A 19,810-nucleotide genomic window follows, 5' to 3' on the forward strand; every position below is an offset into this window, starting at 1 on the left:
CGTTTCTGGAGGAGAGAGAGAGAGAGCCCAGGGACATCATGCCCTGATCTGTAATAGAGGTATCTTCTCTGGCAAGCACAGGACAAGAAAGCATCTCCTATCTGAAAGATGATGCTCCACATATTGTATGAAAAGCCAAAATATCAGCTGTGTTTACACTTGTGAACGACTTGGAGAGATTATTTGCAGACTCCTTAAAAATGTCCACTCTTTTCTTACAGAAAATAGCCTTCCAAGGAGGATTCTCCTGGTGGCATTTTATGGGTTGCATAAAGGAGTCCCCAGCGTACAGCCAGAGAGCTGCCTGTTGAGATGGATGCTGCTGTCCCATGGCATTTGTGTGTACATCAATAGGTGTCTGTGGGATGAAGTCGTGGGTTTAGGATGGGTTATGCCCTCATGTGTGGCATATATACATAGATATGTACAGTGTGTATTGTGCATGAGCACTTTGTGATCCAAATGTGCAGGTACAAAAGGACACATGTAGACCTACCTATCAGCAGAGCCTCTGTGTCTGGGTGCAGCTTGCAGAGGCAGAAGACCACTTTTTACTGGGGGTGGGGGGAGGGGTGTGTGACTGCACCATGCTGTCAGATGGGCTGTGTGTGCCCAGGGAACATGCTGTTTTGTCAACATAAGCACATCTCTTAGAGGTCTTTTCCAACCAGAACAGTTCTATGGTTCTGTGATCTGCAGGAGGAGTGCCTGATGAGCAGAAGGTTAACCATCATCTCTGTTCTCTTGCACTCTGGCTGTTCCCCTCCTTCCCTTTGTCCCCTCCCCTCAGCCCATTTCTCTCCCCTTTCTCTCTCCTGTCCTCAACTCTCTCCCCTCTCCAATGATGTGACAGCATTGCCAGCTTTCTCCCAGTTTTATTGTGAACAGGTTTAGTTGGGTTTTCCTCAATGCTTTGGTGTCTTCTCCACCATGATGCCAAACATGACATGATTCAAACATATGGAGTAGATTGGGATCCCAATGTGGCTATGTGGTGCTTGTTCCCTTAGCATTATTGTATTCTTCTCACAATTTTCTCCCCAAGAGTTTTGCCATCTGAAGCAAGGAGTAGCAGTGCTGCTTCAGCCACCCCAGCTGTGCATGCCCATGGCCCTGGTGCACCTCAGCTGCCCCGTATTTGTATGGCTTCCCTGGACACTCACTTCTTGGAGACAAGCCTCCCAAGAGCTAACATTCTGTTGAGCACTTCATCCCCACCAAGTGCTACCATGCCCCTCTGAAGGATGCTGTACCTTGGCCAGGGGGTGCCCAGCCATACGAGTTCCCAGCCTGTGTCCTGGATGCTCGTGTCCTCACGCATGAGTCCTTCTCTCTCGGTCCATTAGTTTGTTTCCGCTGCCATGGCCAGTAGCAGGCACACAGCTCTGAAAGCTATATTAAAAGCCAGGTCAATACCAGCCCCTGCTTATTCCCTCTGGGGAAAATAAATAAATAATAAAAGAAGGGAGGAACTTCATTAATTAGCAATGGGTAGGAGAGGTGGGACAGAGGTGGAACAATAAGACTGTGTATCAAATCATACAGGGGAAAAAATCAGGAGTCACCATGATCCACGAGCTTCTGCCCCTACTCTGTGCCCAACAGGAGGAAAGGGAAGCACCAGGAGTGATTCCTTTCCTCTCTCCCTGCCTCTCCTGGTGCTCTATGCTTCAGTTGTCACCTGTCTGCTCTTCTGTCATCCTCCCACCTGCTATTCTTTGGTTCTTGGCAAGGCTTCCCATAGTTAGATCACTGCTTGGTTGCAGAACAAACCAGCACAGGACAGCTGTCCCCACAGAGCCTACACACCAGGTTGAGAAATGGCCACATCTGGGTCTAGACACATCTCCTTATTCTATCCTTGGTCTTTCTCATCTGCACTCCCTTATTATATCACTTTCTCTTCTTCTTTTTCCCTTCCTCCTCCGCCTGCCTGCTGTGCCTGCTTCTTCCTCTCCTGCTATTTCCTTCCTTCCCCTTCTGCTTCTTCCCCGCTTCCTCTTGCTTCTTGAACCGATTCCAATTTGATATCAAGATGCTATTTTTCTGCTTTGATACATCAGGGGTTGGTTGGGACATAATTTCTTAGCCATTCTCCCCCATAGCACAACTGTTGTGTGCTCAGAGCAGCTTCCTGAGCTACCTGCTTGTCTTTCTGTCCTCATATCATCTACAGTTTTGAAGGAGTGATTCTGCTGCTCCTGAAGAAAAAAGGCTCACCAGGTTTTCACATCTTCTATGAAATAACAGCAAAGTGATGCTACAGGTCTAACACTGGCTGGCATTCTCTCTCATTTCCCCTAGTTCCTACTTGCCTCTATCACAAAAAAAGAGAGGCTTTGAGGTTTCTATGTTTTTTGAGCCTTACCTCTAGAGCTCTGTCTTACACATCTCTGCCTCTTCATCGAGCATATCTATAACCCTTCCCTCAGCAAAACTCTCATTATCTTCAAAGCAAGCAGGATTGTTTGACCCATCCTACTGGTAAATTTAATTCAGATGCTTCTTTCATACATTTTTTATGATCTTCTCCTCAAGAAAATTCTCTGAGCCTCTCATTGTAGGTCATTACCAGAGGGGTCCAAAACAAGGGAGCCCTCGTGGTGGACCTTCCAGGCACCAACAGCGTACAAACAGGAAACACCACAGTAATAACTCTCATCAGTCTCTGTACCAGGCTGCAGCCTTGGGATCTCTCCTTTGCTTCCAAACCTCTCCCTGGGATAATAGACTTTATTAAAAATAAATAGTTACAAATTTCATTTTACAGCTGATGGCAGCAGGGAGAAGAACCGAGGAGGTGAAAGGAGAAAATCAAGGGTCTGCTGTCCAGTCAGGTCACTTGTCTGTCATCCCAGCCATACCGTGCCAGGGAGCAGTCTGAGTGTGCAAGCACAGGGCCCTGCCTCCTCTGCTAGGCATTTCAAGAGAGGAGCAGGATGTGTTTCTCAAGAGGATTGGGAGAGTTTGGCCTGAGTCCATGGAGGACTTAGTCCATGGAGCTGAGCTGCTTCTGGAGGTGACAGATGCCAAAAGCCAAGGAGAGTGCAGAGTAGGCTACTCAGAGTGTCCTTGTCTCCTAGCTTGGCATTTGCAGTGGAAGAATATGGATTTCAGTTCTCATTCTGGTTTGTATGCAAAGAAAGAGTCATGTGCAACAAGCAATAAACATGCAAGTAAACCCTTCCCTTGATATCCTTCTCCACTACCTCCAGGAGTCCTAAACTCTCCCATCCAGCCTCATGTGGTCAGTGCTTAGGTACTGCTCCTCTCCAAGTGACGGTCGTGAGTCTTGACAGCCATGGGTCCTACTCATGTTGAGGGAGGACACAAAGTCTGCTGTTGCCTCATCAGCAGAAACATTTGCTGTGAGTCTCAGTCTGTCCATGGAGGGCAGGGGCTCCTGTCGTCTCTCCAGAGATAAGAAAACAGGCATGCTGCTCTCCTGGCTCTGGGCAGGAAAGGGGCCCTAGCACACACTGCAGGCACGGAAAGAGTAGTGTAGCCTTACTCCTCTTCCAGGCAGTATGAGTTCACGGGAAAGGGAGCATGTCAGAGCAGCTCCAGGCCTTGATGTACTCAGAGGCTGAGAGGCAGTCCTGGGAGGCATTTTTTGGTGGTCAAGGGACTTATCCAGCTACGTATGGGTGCAGAACAGAGTAGGAGATGATGGGCAACAGGTGTGAAATGGAGAGGTTGGAGGAGTTAGATGGCTGACTCCCTGCGGTATGAGATTGTATCCAGGGGCAGAGTTGCCTGGAGTCGCTCTAGGTCCAGGTGGCTTCCATAATCCATCATTTGGATGACACCTCCCTCCTCCTTGGTGCTGCCCCCTAACACTACGCCCACTTCATCCTCATCATCTTCATCTTCATCTTGACTGACAAGAGCTAGCTCGTTCTCATAGCAGAAGGCACTGGGAGGTGGGGGAGAAGGTAGGATAGTCATCTTGCTCTCTTGCAGCTCCCGAGCAGAGCAGCAAGGAGTGCCGGCTACTTCGTAGGTCTTGTGAAAGCGTGAATAATCTACTTTGTAGTGGTTCTTCTCCTCAAACACAACTGGTTCAAAACGGTGGCCCCAGAGGATTTCACTAGCAAGGTAAGAGCTGCGTGCCTGTGTGGTCATGGCTGTGGCTTCCACCATCCCCTCCAGGATAACAACAATCTCAAAGTTCTCCGTCTCCAGCTCCTCCTTGCCAATCCCATACAGTGGGCTCTCCTCATCAATCTCGTGAACAATAATAATGGGGGAGACCAAAAATATACGATCGAGACCCACGTCATAGCCCACATTTAGGTCCCTCTGGTCCAGCGGGAGGTATTCTCCTTCCTCCGTCATGTAGGGCTTGATGAGCTGAGCTCGGACGTGGGCCTCCACGATGTGGCTCCTCCTCAGGTTGCCCACCCGCCACATGAGGCACAGTTTGCCATCCCGCACTGAGATGACTGCATGGTGACTGAAGAGGAGAGTCTGGGCCCTCTTCTTGGGCCTTGCCATCTTGGCCATGATAGTGCCGATCATGAAGGAGTCAATAACGCAGCCCACGATGGACTGGACCACAACCGCCATGATAGCCAGCGGGCACTCCTCAGTCACACAGCGAAAGCCATACCCAATGGTTGTCTGTGTCTCCACTGAGAAAAGAAAAGCCCCTAGGAAGCTGTTCACGTGCATGATGCAGGGTTTGAGGAGGGAGGGACCACCTCCTACCACTGGCGCGTTGAGGTCACCGTGGAAGAAAGCGATGCACCAGAAGAGGAAGCCAAAGAAGAGCCAGGAGACCAGGAAGGCGGCAGAGAAGATCATGAGCATGTACCGCCAGCGCGTGTCCACACAGGTGGTGAAGATGTCAGCCATGTAACGCTGAGACTTGTTGCTCAGGTTGGCAAAGTAGACATTGCACTGGCCGTTCTTCTTCACAAAGCGGTTGCGGTGCTTCCGCCGGGGGGCATGGCCCTTCCCGTTCCGGCTGTGCCCGTTCATGCTGCCCAGCGCAGAGACCTTGTGGCCATCCTCTTCAGTCGAGACGATGCTGTACCTGGAAGAGAAGATGCAGCTGTTTCCAGCAGAAATACTTGGAGAATAACAGCAACCACTGAGACAGTGAGGATGGGAGACATGTGGGTGGCTCACAAGGGCTACCACACCAGGGTGCTGAAGATCGCAACACCACGTGTCCCAGGTTATTGCACTTTGGTGCCACCCTGACCAAATTGGTGGAGCTCAGTTGCCAGGAAGTTGCATCTAGCAAAATCCTGAAAAGGCTGCAAAGCAGGAGAAGCTTGCAGCACTGTGCTACCTTCTAGCCCTTTTGGTAAGGAGAGAGCCAAAGCTTCAAAAGCTGACAGCATCTGGGACAGGTGGGAAGCCTGGGAGCCAGCACTCACAGTCTGGCCGCGTTTTGGCCCTGGCATTATGTAAAGCTGGGAAGTGCTATTTTCTCCTCCTCTCTCCTCACTGATTTCATGGTGCATTGGTGACAATGTTTATACACTTCTTGTGCTCAGGACAATTCTGTTGCCACAGCAACATATGTGGCTCCCAGCATCCTACATCCGAAGCCAAAGGTGTAATTTGGAGATCAACAGCCAAAGCACTGCCAGTTTCCCTGGCAGAAGCTACACACACTTTCTAGGAGACATTTGCCCCTCCAGTTTCCTTCCCTCACAGATTGCACTGCCACTGCCCTTCATGTGCCATTGGGAAAGTTGTAGATACTCCTTAAAGACATGGCAGAAGATGCTCTGACCACTGAGGAAATCAAGGAAGTGCACAGGTCCACCAAAACCACTCTGCCCCTGTGATCATGGAGCTGCAACCTCTCAGGACCCCTCAGGTTGGCTGTGTTTCACTCCCACTCCGTGGTGTTGACATGTCAGCTGGAGCTCACCAGCATGGGCTGTCATCCTCATCTCATGGCTCTAGTTGTGATCCCTAAGGGGACAGGACTTCTGCAGTGCTGCTGGAATCTGAAACTTCCAGTCCAGCACCATGCAGTGCTCTGCTTCTCCTCCATAGTAGTCTTCCAAGCACTGCCCCCACCCACATATGGCATGTTTTGGACTGGAGAATGATAGAGGAGCCATACCTGGAGCAGAAGAGCCCCTGGTAGGTAATTTGAGAAGAACATACTGAAAGGCAGACTGAAGGCATGGCCTGAGGGGCCAGATGAGGAAGACCAAGATACAAAGGGGAGCAGCAGTCCTTGAGAGGAGGGTTACTCACCGGTTGACTCTGACGCTGCCCATGGCTTGCTCTATCATCAGGTGTCAGGGGGCCACAGGAGCTGGGAGGGCACAGGATCTCATGCAACAGCACTCACATGAGACCAGGCAGCTCCAGGTTTCACCTCTGGTGAGCTGGCACCCACACTGCCATTGTGATTGCTCCTGGGCACGTGCCTTGCAGAGAAGGATGAAGCAAAACCAGTTAGAACCTCCCCTGGCAGCACTCATCGCAGTCCCAGAGTGCAGGGCTCACAGCCTTTGGCTCTAGAAGGGTCTGGAGGTGTTCACTGGGCATCACACCACAGCCTGCCTGAAGCAGACTGAGTTACACAACCTGCAGCCTTCATGGTCCCCAGCATCTTCCACCAGGAGAAGTGCAAGGCTGGCTAGTCACTGCTCTCCAGATCAAGGACACAATGGTTGATCAGCTTTAAGGGCCCTTGTCCTGAGCTATTATATTAATATGGTAGCTTACAGTAGGGCAAGAGCTCAGCCAGGCTAAATACCTTGTACAGAAGGACTCCCAAAGCACAGACATAGACAGCCACTCTGAGGGATTCCTGTCAACCCAGCCTGATCTAGAGGGGATTTATCTCCAGGGGGTGAAGAACATTCCTCCTCCCCCCACTTTAAAAGAGGAAAAGAAAAGCAGTGGGTAGGAAAAAGGAGAACTGATGGAAAGAAAAGGCTGTGGGGTAGCTGAGGAGAAAGCAGTTAGAGCAAACAGACCTTGCAACATGCCCTGTGTACAGCATCCGAGGAGCGGCTCAGCAGCAAAGCCTGGGGAAGGATGTCCAGCAGATATTATGTCCCAGCCCAGTCCTTCCTGGACTGAAGAATGGGCAGACTGAAGACTCAAGAGCTGACCTATCCCACCTGCCCAGAGCTGCTGGTAAATATGCAGTGAAGGGGTAATGACTCACAGATTAGGAAGGGCTTTGTACACCCTTGCTAATCCTGCACTGTAGCCTTTGGATTACATCAGCCATGCGGACGGAGCACAGGACGCAGACAGAGCCAGCTAGTTTGCCTCCTCCCAGCCTCACCATTGAGCAACCAGTGATTGCCATATCTAGAAAAATCCAAGTATTTTTGGGTCAGATGCAAGGTTCACAGCAACTTGCAAGGCATCACGCATGGACAGGAGAGAAGAGCAGCAAGCGATCTTGTCTGGGATGGAAAAATTGTTGAGATCTATCCTTGTCTCATCACCAGTGGTGCAAAAGGGGGCTTCGTGTGACTAAGGCCGATCACCAGCTTTCCCAAGGCAGGAGCACAGACTAGAAAACACAAAGTAAGGAGTTGCAGACATCACCTCTGATGTGCAAGCACTGCCATTGTCATGCCTGTGATAAAGATAAACCAGCAGTTTCTCTTCCAGAGGCCAAGGTTACTGAGGCACTTTAAGCTCTGTGGCAACACAAACATGGTTGTTCAGACCAAGGGTATTATGGAACCAGGAGAAGACAGCAACCTTGTAGTCATCAACTCACTATGTAGAGGTAAAAGGGAATGGCTGCCCCAAAATTCCCACCAGGAAAAAGCACTTTGGGTCTGAACTCTGCCAGCACCCACCCACTCATCACCCTGCAGTATGCAAGTCTTTAAGGAGGGTCACTTATGCCAGATAGGGGAAATTTTGTTGTGCAGCTGGGTAAACCTACAGCAGAAACTGGAGTCAGTAGCCTAAATTCACCAGCAACATCAAGGGATGACTAAGAGATGAAGAAAGGTCACTTCATGCCCACAAATGATCCTGCCAGAATAAAGCTATGATGTATACTCGGTGATTGCATGCTGAGTTTGCACTGCAGAGCCCCACAGGTCTTAAGGAGATGAGAGAGGCAAGCAATGTGGGTGTACCTCTCTATGACAACACCAGCCAGAAGAGCAATGGCATTCTCTTCCTTAGCCAGCCTGGATAATCCAAGCTGACCCTTAGCCACTCTCACTGACATTGATAGGGGAGGAAAGGCACTGCCACAGCTCACACATATGGATACTTCACAACTTCCTAAAGGTTTCTGACCACCCACCACCACCACCCCTTTTCCCCAGCTGCTGGAAAGTGCACAATTTCTAGGGGCCTCTTCCAAAACAAGAAGAAAGAAGAGCTTTGGAACTTCTGCTCACTGAAAGCATGTACAGCAGCACTCAGATCTCTGTCCCTCACCTTCCCTTCCCCACTGAGAAGATGAAATGCAAGGGCTTTGTTCTTGGGAAGGGGTGTGCACACAGTGTCAGAGCACTGCACCTCATGCTGCTGTGCTTCCTCCTGGCTCCCACACAAGAGCTCAAGTCAGCTGGAGCAGTGGCACAACCTCTTGTGCAGCACCCACCATGGCTGGACCTTGCAGCTCAGAGCCTGGGAAACGTTTGTTGCTGTTTCCACAGTGCCAGAGCAGAGCATCGGTGAGTCAAAGGACATCACCCCCTGCAATTTGTACTTAATGACAAGAGAATTATTTCCTTGAAGAACAAAGGCTACAAATCTGAACACACACTTCAAGCACATCAAAGTTTTAGTACAGGCTGTAGTGGAAGATCTGTAGTCTCGGTCCATGCCCTTATCCATGGGACCTTCACGGAACTGAGCTCATGACTCTTCTTCGGCTTCAGCTGTGGACATTCTGCCAGTAGATTTAAGGACCTCAGCAACAAAACAGAGTGACTCTGCTCCAGAGGCAAGCTGTCTGATGGACCAGTGTGCACCTGTTATTATCTTGTGGAGGTTCTGCAAAGCAAAGTCTATGTTGCATTTCACTGCCCCCATGTCCATTGTTTGGCCTGCTTTCAGGTTTTCATTCTCTGCCTTGGAGCACTGCAGCTCTCCCTGGAGAGCAGAGATCTCCTCTTTCAGCTTCTCCACATTGCTTTCTGCCTCCAGAGCCCGCTGGGTCATTAGACGGAGAGTCTGCTCACTCTGCTGGACAAAGTACTGCAGCTCTTGGGCTTTACTCTCCTCTTTGGCCAGGCTGGCCCTCAGATGCTTCTCCAGGTTCTGTACCATGCATGTCTGCCTCTCCAAAGAGCTCTGCAAGTTCCCAATCACCCTCCTGAGCACGGTGTTCTCTGCCCTGAGCACATCATATGCCAGCTGCAGGGAAGGGAACTCTCTGCCCTCGATGACCTGCTCAGGCAGCATGTGGGGCTCTGCTCCCCTGGTGTGCTCTGGGTACCCCAGGTAAGGGTCATCAGCATGGGCCCATGGGGCAAAGGCATCCATCCCCGAGTGCTTGCCCATGCCGCACTGGAAAGAGTCATAAGAGCCACCTGGTGCTGTACTGGCAGTTTGGAGAACATGCAACATTTGATGCACAGGAAGAGGATTGGTCCAGCTGTGGTCCTCATCTTTGGACAAGTAGCCAGGGATTTCTCTCTCTTCATAAAATGACTTCTGAAACTCTGGAGCTTTCTCCTCAAGCTCCAGTGTGTGTTCAGCCAACATCTTGGCATGCATTCTGTTTTTCACTCTGTCTTTCACCATGTAAAAGTGCCTGAGATTTAGGGAAAATGGGCTGGGTTCTCCCAGATCCTCTACCTGACTGTCACCCAAGCTGTCATAGCTCTTGCCCTCAGCTGGAGGATGTAAGGAGTGACAGAAGTAGCTGAATTTGTCATTGTTGTCATCATTATCTCCCAAGCCTTGAGATCCTAGGCAGATCTTCTCCATTGTCCCAGAGATGTCATGCAGCCATGACATTTTCTAGGATGCTTTGGGCTGCAGGAATGCAGGTCATGCAGGCAGGTGACACTGACAAGCAAGGTGCCAGCTTCTGGAGCCTCAGTGATACCCACAGAGGAAGAAGTAGTCACCAAAATTCCTCCATTTAGATATCCCACCAGGGTGTTTGGGAAGGAGCAGAGAGGGGGAGCAGGCATCTGTGTGTCCTTGCCATGGGGACAACAGGAATCACCAAGATCTGTGATGTCACTGTGTGACTTGAGCTCCTGCAGTGGGGGGGGGGGGGGGGGGAAGGGGGGCGTGAGGAGGAACCAATCAACTGCAAAAGTGCTTTTTCGGCAGCAGGAGAATGAGTGGTCACAGAGCCAGTGCTGCCAGTGGGCAGAGATGAGCTTATGAAGCCACCTGAGACCTCCGGCATGCAGCAGGGAGCAGGAACCAGTTGTCCCCAGGCAGGCAGGGCGAGGCAGAGGGGACAGCTCCGCCCAACAGGCTACCAAGACACCAGCATGACCAAGCTGCTGGTGTTTTGGTGCCAGGACTCACCCTGGGCAGAGGCGAGAGACATCGCCAGCACTTTGGCCAGAGGCATCACCTCGAGCCAATCAGCTGGCAAGGGGTCCATGCTGTGATGCTGCCAATCTGATTCATCCCCTGCTGCCAGCTGGCACAGGGAAGCGTTAGTAATACCGAGCGCCACAAACTCCAAGTGGCACGAGCCAGGAGACGAACAAAAATAAACCCACTTACCACTTCCACCCCAACACACCCCCACAGCACACAGTGCCACCACGGGAAAGAAAGACGAGCAGCCGAGAAGCCCTGGGCTGGGGACTGGCATCGTGTTGGGCCAGCATCTAAGTCCCCCAGGAGATGCCACAGCAAAAGGTGAGGTAGCCAACATCCCTTGGCAGCAGTAGGTGGCCTAGGCACATACCTGTCTGAAAAATGGATGCTGGCAGCTAAGCGAGGCTAGGGGTTTTACCGGGCTGAACCTTAAGCAAATTCGGTTCAAATGGCTGTGAAATGGTCCTGCTGCTCCTTAGAAACTTGAAACACAAATGTGATGAAGGGGCAACCTCAGGGATCCCTTCAGCAAAAGGGATGACATCTGTGTCCTGAACAGGCAGCTGCCTGTCACACAGGCAAGGAGAAGGAAGGGCTTCCCAAGGACAGAGATGCAAATCATGGAACGTACCTGAGGACCTTTTTGGGAGCTTGCTTTCCTTCCTGGGACCCACATGTGGAGGGGGAAGCCAGGCGATCAGCAGCAGCTCCTGAGGAGTGAGATGAAACCACACTGGTGGGTGCAGCATGGGATACCATGGGAGACCCTAGGCAGGAGAGGCATCTGCCTCTCCATCCCTCTGCTACCTTGTCCCTGTCATACACAAGCACCCACATATTTCATGGGCTGAGGAGGTCCCCCAGCACTTCGGGAAGCCACTGCAGCATGGCTTTGAAGCCACTGTCTTACAGTGTTGAAGCTGTCAGACAGTTGGATCTCCAGGGGCCAACAGCTGCCTCCATCACTGCAGCCTGGGCTGCCCTTCCCTGATTCCCAATCACTTTCCCTGTCCTGCACTCTAGATTAAGCAATACAGGGGACACTGCTGTCCTGCTGCAGTCATCCCCACCTTCCTGGGTGACACTGTGTTCCAGCCATCACACCATCACACCAGCCTGCCTTACACCTGCCCCTGGGCAGAGGCATGGGGCTGGGCTGCTGCCACCCCTTTCCAAGGGACCCACGGGCTAATAAAGTCAGGGCACGTCGTGCTGATGTAATGCCTCCATCACTCCATCCCCAGTACATGGTGCAGCATCTCATACATCCCAGGCTTTCTCCAGAGCTTTTCTGCCAAAGCAGATCATATATTGTCAATCCTTCCTCAAATCTGCGGTGGAAGAGTCTCATGAAACAGAACAGAAAAGTCCACGCTGAAGCACTCCCCCACTTGTCTTTTTATAACAACCATATCTGGTGCTCTGGGACGCACGCCGTGAGCAACGCCGATGGAAAAATCCCAGGGTATTTTTACACTCTTAGTCTTTGCTTTATGTGGAGCTGTCTGGCAAATGCTTCCCTCCTGTCTGTGGTCAATACCACAGCCGCTGGCTGCGCTGCACCTCATGCCTTTATTCCTCTTGCCGGCTGTGTAGCACCGTCTGGTTTTGAGATCGGCATCCACAGCCCCATCCCGATGGCTTGGGTGTGGTGACAACACAGCAGACGTCGTCTCGGTTTTTAGGGGGTCAGAGTGGAAACACTCGCAGCAGAGCAGGGACCCCACTGGCTTTTTGCAGTACCTCGGAGACCTGCAGCGTTCATTACGTCCTCTCCGTCCTCTTTGTAACTCTGTCTCTTCTGCTTCTCCTCACGGTTACTGCCAGGGTTCACACCAGGGCTCATAGGGCAGCTTGGTGCCATGGGGCTGTCTTACCACAAGAGAGAGTGGCCAAGCTCTCGCTCTTCCGTGCCGGCAGGACCGGGTGCTAGGTGCTGTAGAGCGAAGGCGCAGCCACCATGCAGGAGCTTTACCGTATTAAAAAGGCAAGTGACATATGGAAGGTGAGGGGAGGAAGCTGCAATCAACTCTATACCATTTTTATATACACACTTCTGCCTTTTCGTTCAATAATTATAAATAGATCAAGTAAGTGCCAACAGTCCCCATCTGCTCCGCGAGGCATGATCCGCTGACCAGCTTCTCTCTCCAAACGATGATTTCTGTTAATGTGCCTCTGCCCTCTTTATATTTTGGGGTGGAGTGAGAAGGGAGGGGAGGGGGGGGGGGATTTTTAATTCCCCACCCCCCCCCACCCCGTGAAGCTCTGGAGCCTGGGGATGGGTAATATCAAAACAAAACAAAATGATTTGAAGTTTAAACCATCTCAGTGTGTGACTCAGAGCTATTCATAGCTCCCTGAAGCCAGCTGCAGCAATGGAGCCAGAAGGATTCTGCCCGTATTATTATTCCAATTACCATCTGAATTAAAAGTTTGAGCAGTGATCAGCCCACATACTGATGGGAGGGGGAGAGAAGAAAGCAAAGAGAGAAGGAGAGAGAGAGAGGGAGAAGAAAAAAAAAACCAGATAAAAATGGGACCCACACAAAGGTCTCCAGGATGACAAAGTTGGGAAGAGGCACAGAAAGGTGACAGCATCACCTCCTGCCTGCTCCCACACCACCCCAGTGATCCCTGCTCTGGCTGCACCATCCAGGCAATGGCACTGCAAAAGCAGCTGCCTGCTCCCCAAGAGCCTGGCTGAGAGCGGAGATACACCACAGTGGGGCTGGTGGGGCCGGCATGGGCACTCACTCACTTTCCCCAGCTGAAGAGGGGGTAGGTGGACAAGAGGCAGGGGCTGGTGGGCAGCCGAGCACAAATGTAAGGAGAGGATGGGGCTAGGGCAGTAGCTCCACTTTTTCATGTCAAGTGGATAGGTGGGAGTTGTTCCTTGTGGCCAATATCACAAGGGAAATTTAATGCTCAGAAGGCCCCTGACCTTCTCTGGGTTGTCTTCTTGGCCATAAAAGGAGACAGGCTTTTGTGGCAGGCAGGCTGCAGATGGTGTGACACCTGCTCCCGAAGGAGCAGTGGGGTTGACACAGAGTCCAGCAGCCACCCTGTCCAAGCTCAAAAAGGTTGGTGCAAAACCCACAAGGGCAGAAAACATGAAGGTGCTGAGGTGTCCCTTGGGTCCCCATATCCTGGGCAGCTGCAGTACAGTAAGGTCACTTTTTCCAGCTTCCCAGCACAACTACACCAGCACAAAGGGCACCTCCTCTAACACTCCCAACCTGGGAGCTCATTTTGCTGAGCATCCTGCCCTGCAGGAGACTTGCCCAAAGACCATCCACAGCAGTGTCCCTAAGATTCAGCATCTCTCCAGCACAGAGCCTTTCCTGAGCCTTTGCTGTCCTGGCTAGGAGGTTATTCCCTGAACAGCTTTTGGCTAGTGATGGCTGAGGGTTGTTATTGGTGTGCAGGAAAAGGAAAGTAAGGGTGGCTCACATCATCGGCCTGCCCACTGCCCCTTCCAACAGGACATGGAAGGCATGCCAGTGCCTCCTCAAAGCACCCAGCAAGGCAGGCACCTGCAAATGGGTTATGAAGGGTGACTACAACAGCAGTAGCAGCAAAGGGTGAGCAATACCCAGGGCAAAGCCTGCTCTGTGCCAAGCCCCCAGCCGAGAGAGGCTGCAGCTGCTGCTCCACACCCAGCTGCTGCACAAGGGCTGAGTTCCCAGCCTGGCCTGACTGCTCAGCACTAAACTCATCAGCTATTGGGAAAAAGGATCTCTCCCCCCTCAAACCCTCATCATTACTCTAGCAAGGAGCACAGCTGAGCCACCAGCTTCTCCCCTTTCAGTCATGCCGGCCAGGCACCAGAAACACTGCTGAGCAACCATCCCAGGTAAGCTGCAAACCTGCACTCCCATGGAGAGCAGATTGACTATTTCACTACAGGTCTGCTGACTTGTACTGCCGCAGCTTGCTCAGTCTGGTTAAGCAAATGCACCTGAAAGATGCCAAGCCTATGTGCTGCCCAACACCCCGGGTACAGAGCACCATCCCCTGCCTCCCTTCCCTGCCCACTGACTCCCCAAGCTGTCAGCTGTAGATGGGCTGGGATGCAGGAGGAGAGTGATGTGAAGTGGGCCATGGCAGCCATGTTTAAATGCTACTACATCAGTGATATTCCCACCAATAATCATTACTGGTTGCTGTCATATCCCTGCTCCTCCTGACTGTGATGCTTGCTCCTGCTGGCATCCTGCCTGCTCACCTGTCTCTCGCCCCCCAGCACTCGGTGCTGCCTGTAGCTTCTGCCTGGTTGCTTCCACCCAGATACTAGGCTCTTTATTAATGGTGGGGTCAACATGAATGGCAGTGGAGAGGGATTTTGGGGTCAATGGGATCTAGTCCTGTGGCAGGCATCACCTCTTTGCAGTGCCACTGACCTTTTTGGAGGGATGAAGCACCCGTCTGTCCCACCTCTGGGATTCCCAGTGTTCTCCAGCCCCTGCCCTCACCGTGCTGCTTGTGGAGCCAATCTATCCAGCTCTCATGGGGCTATGGGGCAGCTTTCCCCCTTCTACAGCAAAGTCACTTTTGACTTCTCTTTCTGTAGGTTTCCTCCTGGGTGGCCCCTCTTTGTGAGTGCCTAAGCAGGCTACCAGCAGAGACCGTGGCCTGACACAGAAAGGGAGCAGGCCAGAGGGCAGGGGAGAGCAAAGAAAAGGCAAGGAAAGGGAGAAGAGGCTTTAGAGAGATGGATGAGATGAGGCTGGCAACTCATTGCACCAGTGCTGGTGCCACTCACCAGGGAGGGAGGAAGGGAAAGAGATAAGAGAGGCAGAAGAGGTTACAGGGTCCACTCTCCAAGCCCTTCACAGGGACAGCGTGAGGGATGCTGTCTCTCTCATTTTCGCTCAGCACCAGGCTCCCTCTGAAGTGTTTCAGAAGAAATGTTGCCATAGAAATAAACCAGCCGTCCAGATTGCAAGGGGCAGGCCCACCACCATGGTGCCAGGGGCTGGCACTGGCACAGGCAGAATTTCAGCAGGAGCCTCTGGCCAGTGGCATGGGGCAGTGCTGGGCTGGAGGATACCTTGCACTACATTCTCTGCTCCTTCATTTCCATTGAAAGCAGCAGTGGTGCTGCTGTGCCAGCCTTGCTGGCATCTGCCCCTGGTGGCATCTCCCCAAATGCACCGCAGAGCAACTGCTGAAACTGCCCCTTCAGGCAAACTGCCTGATGTCAGGCTCCTGAGGGAATGGGCATAGAGGTGCATGGATCTTTGGGATGGTCAGGACTGCACCTGGCTCCCATCCCTCATCTGCACAGGTCATCGCATCACCTTTGCTGCTGGAGAACACTCCTACGAGATCTGAGGGCAAGAATCAGTGCAGATGTAACTCCTCCCACATTGAGCCCCCCACTGCCGGAGAATCGGCATCTCTCCGAAGAAAGGGCTTCAGGACCGAACATTCCCAGCAAAGCCACCTTGTTTGGGGAGGAAAACCGTCACCAGTGTCTCGGTAAGGGGCAGGGAAGCAGCGCCGTCGAGGAACAGGAGTTCAGGCTGCCGCGGCTCCGCAGCGCTGCGAGGCGAGCGGGGACAGCTCCGCTCGGTCCTCACCATTCACAGAAAAGGGAGCGCCAGCGGCGGGCTGGGGAGCCACGCGGCTGAGGGAGGCATTGATCGCTGAGGCGCCAGCAGCCACCTATCGATCCCTGGCCCTGCTGTCGGGCTAAGCCAACCTAGCACAATAACGAGACAGGACAGGGGGAACTTGCTGAGGATAGATGGCCATTAACTGCTCTGCGTCTGCACTGATGTCAGCAAGAGGCCAGCACAGGTATCCATCACCGTGGCCTGTTCACCCTTGCTGGCACAAGGTGCTCCCAGAGTGGTAGCTGGCAGCTGAACTCAGCTGGCCCAGAGACCGGAGAGGCCAGCAGGGACCCATTCTTCCAGGTCCTTTGCAGCCAAATCCTTGCTTCTCAGCTTTCCTTGCAAACTGTGGTAGGGGGCCACATGGGGCAAGGACCCCTGCCAGTCCCCTGCCAGTGCTGCACAGCATGGCACTTGGTCTTGGCAGCCAAGGAAAGTGAGAGATAGAAGAGGAGATAAGCAGAAGAGAGGGATCCCCCACTTCCTCCCAGATCAGCCCTTTCCAGATCATACTCCCTGTGGCCACCATCGCTATCCCTTTTCTTCTCCAAGACCCCCTGTCCCCTCCTAAGCCACATATTCCCCCTGTACATGTTATTATAGTCAGCAGCTACAAACAGGGGCAGTCACATGCCAGGGTGACTCAGGCATCTGTGGGCATTCCAGTGGTGAATGGAGAGAGGGCACATCCCCAAGTCTTAGGCAAGACATGCTCCCCTTGCACCCCTTGTCCCCCCTCAAGCACCAGGTGACCCCAAGCCTCAGGTCCCTCTCCACACCTCCCACCTCCTGTGTACACCTCCTCCAGAGAAGCTGAGGAGGGCACAGAGCAGGGCTGGAGGGTAATCTTGGAGACGTGTCACCTCCGCCACACATCCCCCGTGTACGCTGTCACCGACTCCCCTTTCCAGCACACCCCCTGAAAGGGAGGAAGGGAAGAAGGAGGAGGCCCTGGAGCCGCCATTCACTTTACCATGGATGGAGCCAGAGCTGAGTGGTGAAGATAGGAAACTCTAGGCTGTAGGCAGAGAGATTTGGTTGTCTCTAGGCAATTCACCCAGGAGGGAGGGCATCAGCAGCTGAAGGTGGCACTAGGGACATGTGAGGTGACCTGCCTGTACTATGCAAACCTGCATACCTGCTCCCACTCTGGCATTGCCAACAGGGAGCAAAGGCAGAGTTTCTCTGGCATTTCATTCATGGCTTTCTCCTGAGCTCTTTCAGGCAAATCCAGTACTCAGGGGACCATTTGCACTCTCCCTGTCTAGTGGACACTGGACCACCACTGGCAGAATCAGCCATGCTGGGACTAGAAGAACTGTAAGGCAAGGGAAAGGTGGTGGGCAGGTCTGGATCTTGAGAAGCTCCGTGGGCAGCATGAGAGCCAACACGGCTGCTTGAGCCCCGGTTCTGCCTGAGTGCTTGGAGAAGAGGTCTCCAGCTCCATTCCTCTCTGGGAACTGGCTGAGACCCTCAGCCACAGAGAACAGGAGAAAGGAAAGGTGAGCAAGACCCAGCCCCAGGTGAGAAGGTAGTAAAGGAGACACGGGGAGAAAATGAAGAAGTTACCTGCAAAGAGACCCAAGCCAGGGTGGCGAAGGATGAGGAGAGAAGCTGGGGAGGTTTACAAGCAGGCAGCCACCCCTGTCCCTTGGCCCACAGCCACCCGGGTAGCCATATGTGCATATGGCACGCACACAGGCAACTTTATTATTCACTGGCACGCTCACATGAAGCCACGCATCTCTCTCTAAGTTATATTTATAGCTGCTCCTCAGAGCCAGCGCAGATGAAACAATGCATTATTTTCCTAAGGGGAAAAAAAAAAGCCCTCCCCGCTCTCATGCCAGCGAGGGGAGCAGCGCGCCCCAGCACCGCCTCTTACCCGGGTCCTGCCGAGGGCTGCAGCCTGCTCCAGCCGAGCCAACATCAGAGGAAGTGGAAAGCGACGGGTTTCTCCATCTCACCATGAAATCTTTCAGCTGGACCGGAGGAATCAGGAAGGTCTCTTCTGCAGCCCTCGCTCGCCTCTGGCTGTTGTTTTTTTCCTCTCCCCCTGAGGAGCGACGACCTGCTCCACTGCGACCTGCTCCTCTCCTAACTCTGCCCTGCCCACGCCAGTGTTCTCCTCCTGCCTCTGCCTCTCCTCAGAATGTTTTGCTCCCTGGAGCATCCATCCCACGGAGCACTGATGTGACTTTGTGGCTTGGCGATGGATTCAGGTCTCCCCCTCCTGCCTGGCTCTCTCTTTGCCTGGTGTTATTCGCCCCATGCCTCTCACTGCCCCCTTGCTCTAGTTCCCAAATCCCCCCTCTCCCTTCCACTCTTCCTCTCTTTGCACTCCGCTCCCTTTCCCTGGCTGCCTCTCCCCCTCGCTGATTGCTATGCAGTCTGTAGCTGAGAAGTCAGTAACTCTGTGGTAGGATCCAACAGCTTTCCGCTACTTTAGCCCATCCTCGCGTGTGAGCTCAGAGCCACGGAGGCACTGCTGCCGAGCCACCATGGGGGAGACGAGAGCGCAACCATCGGCAGCAGGAAGGGGACAGGGAGTGCCCCGGGAGGCAAATCCTCCCACCAGGCTTGCATGAAGGGCTGAAATAACCACTGATGGGGTATTTTTCACACCTGGGTTTGGAGTGCTGGGCTGACACCTTGCCCTGAGGAAGGATCAATCTCTCCCAGCTTGTGCAGAGCATTTGCCCCAGGGTCACCAGCTCCCTGCATCCACAGGCTGACCTTTCCATCCTGCAGTGCTGGAGTCATCCTGCCAGGATAGGTGATGCTGGGGACAAGACATGGAGGGACAAGGAATATTGGCAAGGAGGGACTAGCCCTCAGGGCTCCAGGATGATGCACAGCTGGGAAATATATCCCAGAAAGCTCCACCAGATCTCCATGGTCAGCAGCATCTCAGGACTTTGAAGAGGTGACTTCTTGATGGGAAGGTGAAGGACCAGGGGACCCTGTGGCAGTGAAGCTAGAGGTTGAATGGAGCCCCAACCCCACAGGCAACAGCTATAGATAGGGACTCCTGTGGACAGCCCCACACCAGGCTGGTAGAGCTCAAGGTTGTTTTTTCCATCTCAGTGTCTCATCTGCTGTCCCCAGGGTTAAGGTCTGTGCTGGAAAGTTTTAAAAAAGATTAAAACCCACTCTTTGAGTGGGTCCCCATCCTGCAACAATTATGATCCTCCCTCCCAAAATCCCAAGATCTTCTGGCAGAGAGGATGCTCCCTTGCATAACACGCTGTGAGAAGTGCTGTCCCCCATCGGCATCAGAGAGCGCCGTGGTGCTGAGTTTGGCCTGCTCTCACCTGCCAAAGCCACCCCAGGGGAAGCAGAGGGTATTTTTAGCTGCTCTTCACACAGATAAGCATCTGCAAATGAGGAGCATCACTCTTCTGCACTAGCCAGCTCTCCCTGGTCTGCCCACAGTTGCTCCACATTGCATGAATGGGATGCCTTGGATGGCTGCAGCGCCTGGACAGAACTGGACCAGTCCACTCCCTCCATCATGTCTGCAACTGTCCCTGTGGGGACTTCGTTCAGGTTCACAGTGGGCAAATGGGACTGCTTCCCAAGACCTATTAGCTGGGAGCTGCACAGGAGCCCCATGACAAAGTGTAACAGCCCCTGGCAACATGACCGGCCCTTCCCTTCTGAGCAGTAAAGGGAGGAAGATGCTGCTGAGACATCTTGCTCCTACCCAA

General features: G+C 52.9%; 2 protein-coding genes across 4 annotated transcripts; both read right to left on the minus strand.

Annotated features, from left to right (window-relative positions):
- Positions 1–863: 863 nt before the first annotated feature.
- On the minus strand, positions 864–18,605 carry KCNJ4 (potassium inwardly rectifying channel subfamily J member 4). 3 transcript variants are annotated; one of them, XM_068142449.1, is made up of 4 exons: positions 17,986–18,605; positions 11,111–11,189; positions 6,226–6,401; positions 864–5,038 (listed from the first exon to the last, which is right to left on the minus strand). In XM_068142449.1, exons 3-4 carry the CDS (start codon positions 6,261–6,263, stop codon positions 3,706–3,708), a joined length of 1,371 nt encoding a protein of 456 aa, XP_067998550.1. In that variant the 5' UTR covers positions 6,264–6,401; positions 11,111–11,189; positions 17,986–18,605; the 3' UTR covers positions 864–3,705. The 3 variants fall into 3 exon arrangements, with proteins under 3 accessions (XP_067998550.1, XP_067998549.1, XP_067998552.1); XM_068142448.1 differs by lacking the exon at positions 11,111–11,189; XM_068142451.1 differs by lacking the exons at positions 11,111–11,189; positions 17,986–18,605 and adding an exon at positions 6,957–7,074.
- On the minus strand, positions 8,824–9,930 carry LOC137442777 (endosome-associated-trafficking regulator 1-like). Its single transcript, XM_068141751.1, has one exon. It carries the CDS (start codon positions 9,928–9,930, stop codon positions 8,824–8,826), a length of 1,107 nt encoding a protein of 368 aa, XP_067997852.1.
- Positions 18,606–19,810: the final 1,205 nt, after the last annotated feature.

Source organism: Melanerpes formicivorus, unplaced genomic scaffold, assembly GCF_026170545.1.
Source record: "Melanerpes formicivorus ecotype bairdi unplaced genomic scaffold, bMelFor1.0.p_v2 SCAF_8, whole genome shotgun sequence".
Lineage (NCBI taxonomy): Eukaryota > Metazoa > Chordata > Aves > Piciformes > Picidae > Melanerpes > Melanerpes formicivorus.

What these genes read in the sequence shown, in the direction of transcription:
- KCNJ4 (XM_068142448.1), bottom strand. Translation starts at nt 6,263, where the DNA reads ATGATAGAGCAAGCCATGGGCAGCGTCAGAGTCAACCG. An exon ending in GGCAGCGTCAGAGTCAACCG is followed by an intron (nt 5,039 to 6,225) that starts GTGAGTAACCCT and finishes CTTCTCTTCCAG; the next exon opens with GTACAGCATCGTCTCGACTG.
- LOC137442777 (XM_068141751.1), bottom strand. Translation starts at nt 9,930, where the DNA reads ATGTCATGGCTGCATGACATCTCTGGGACAATGGAGAAGATCTGCCTA.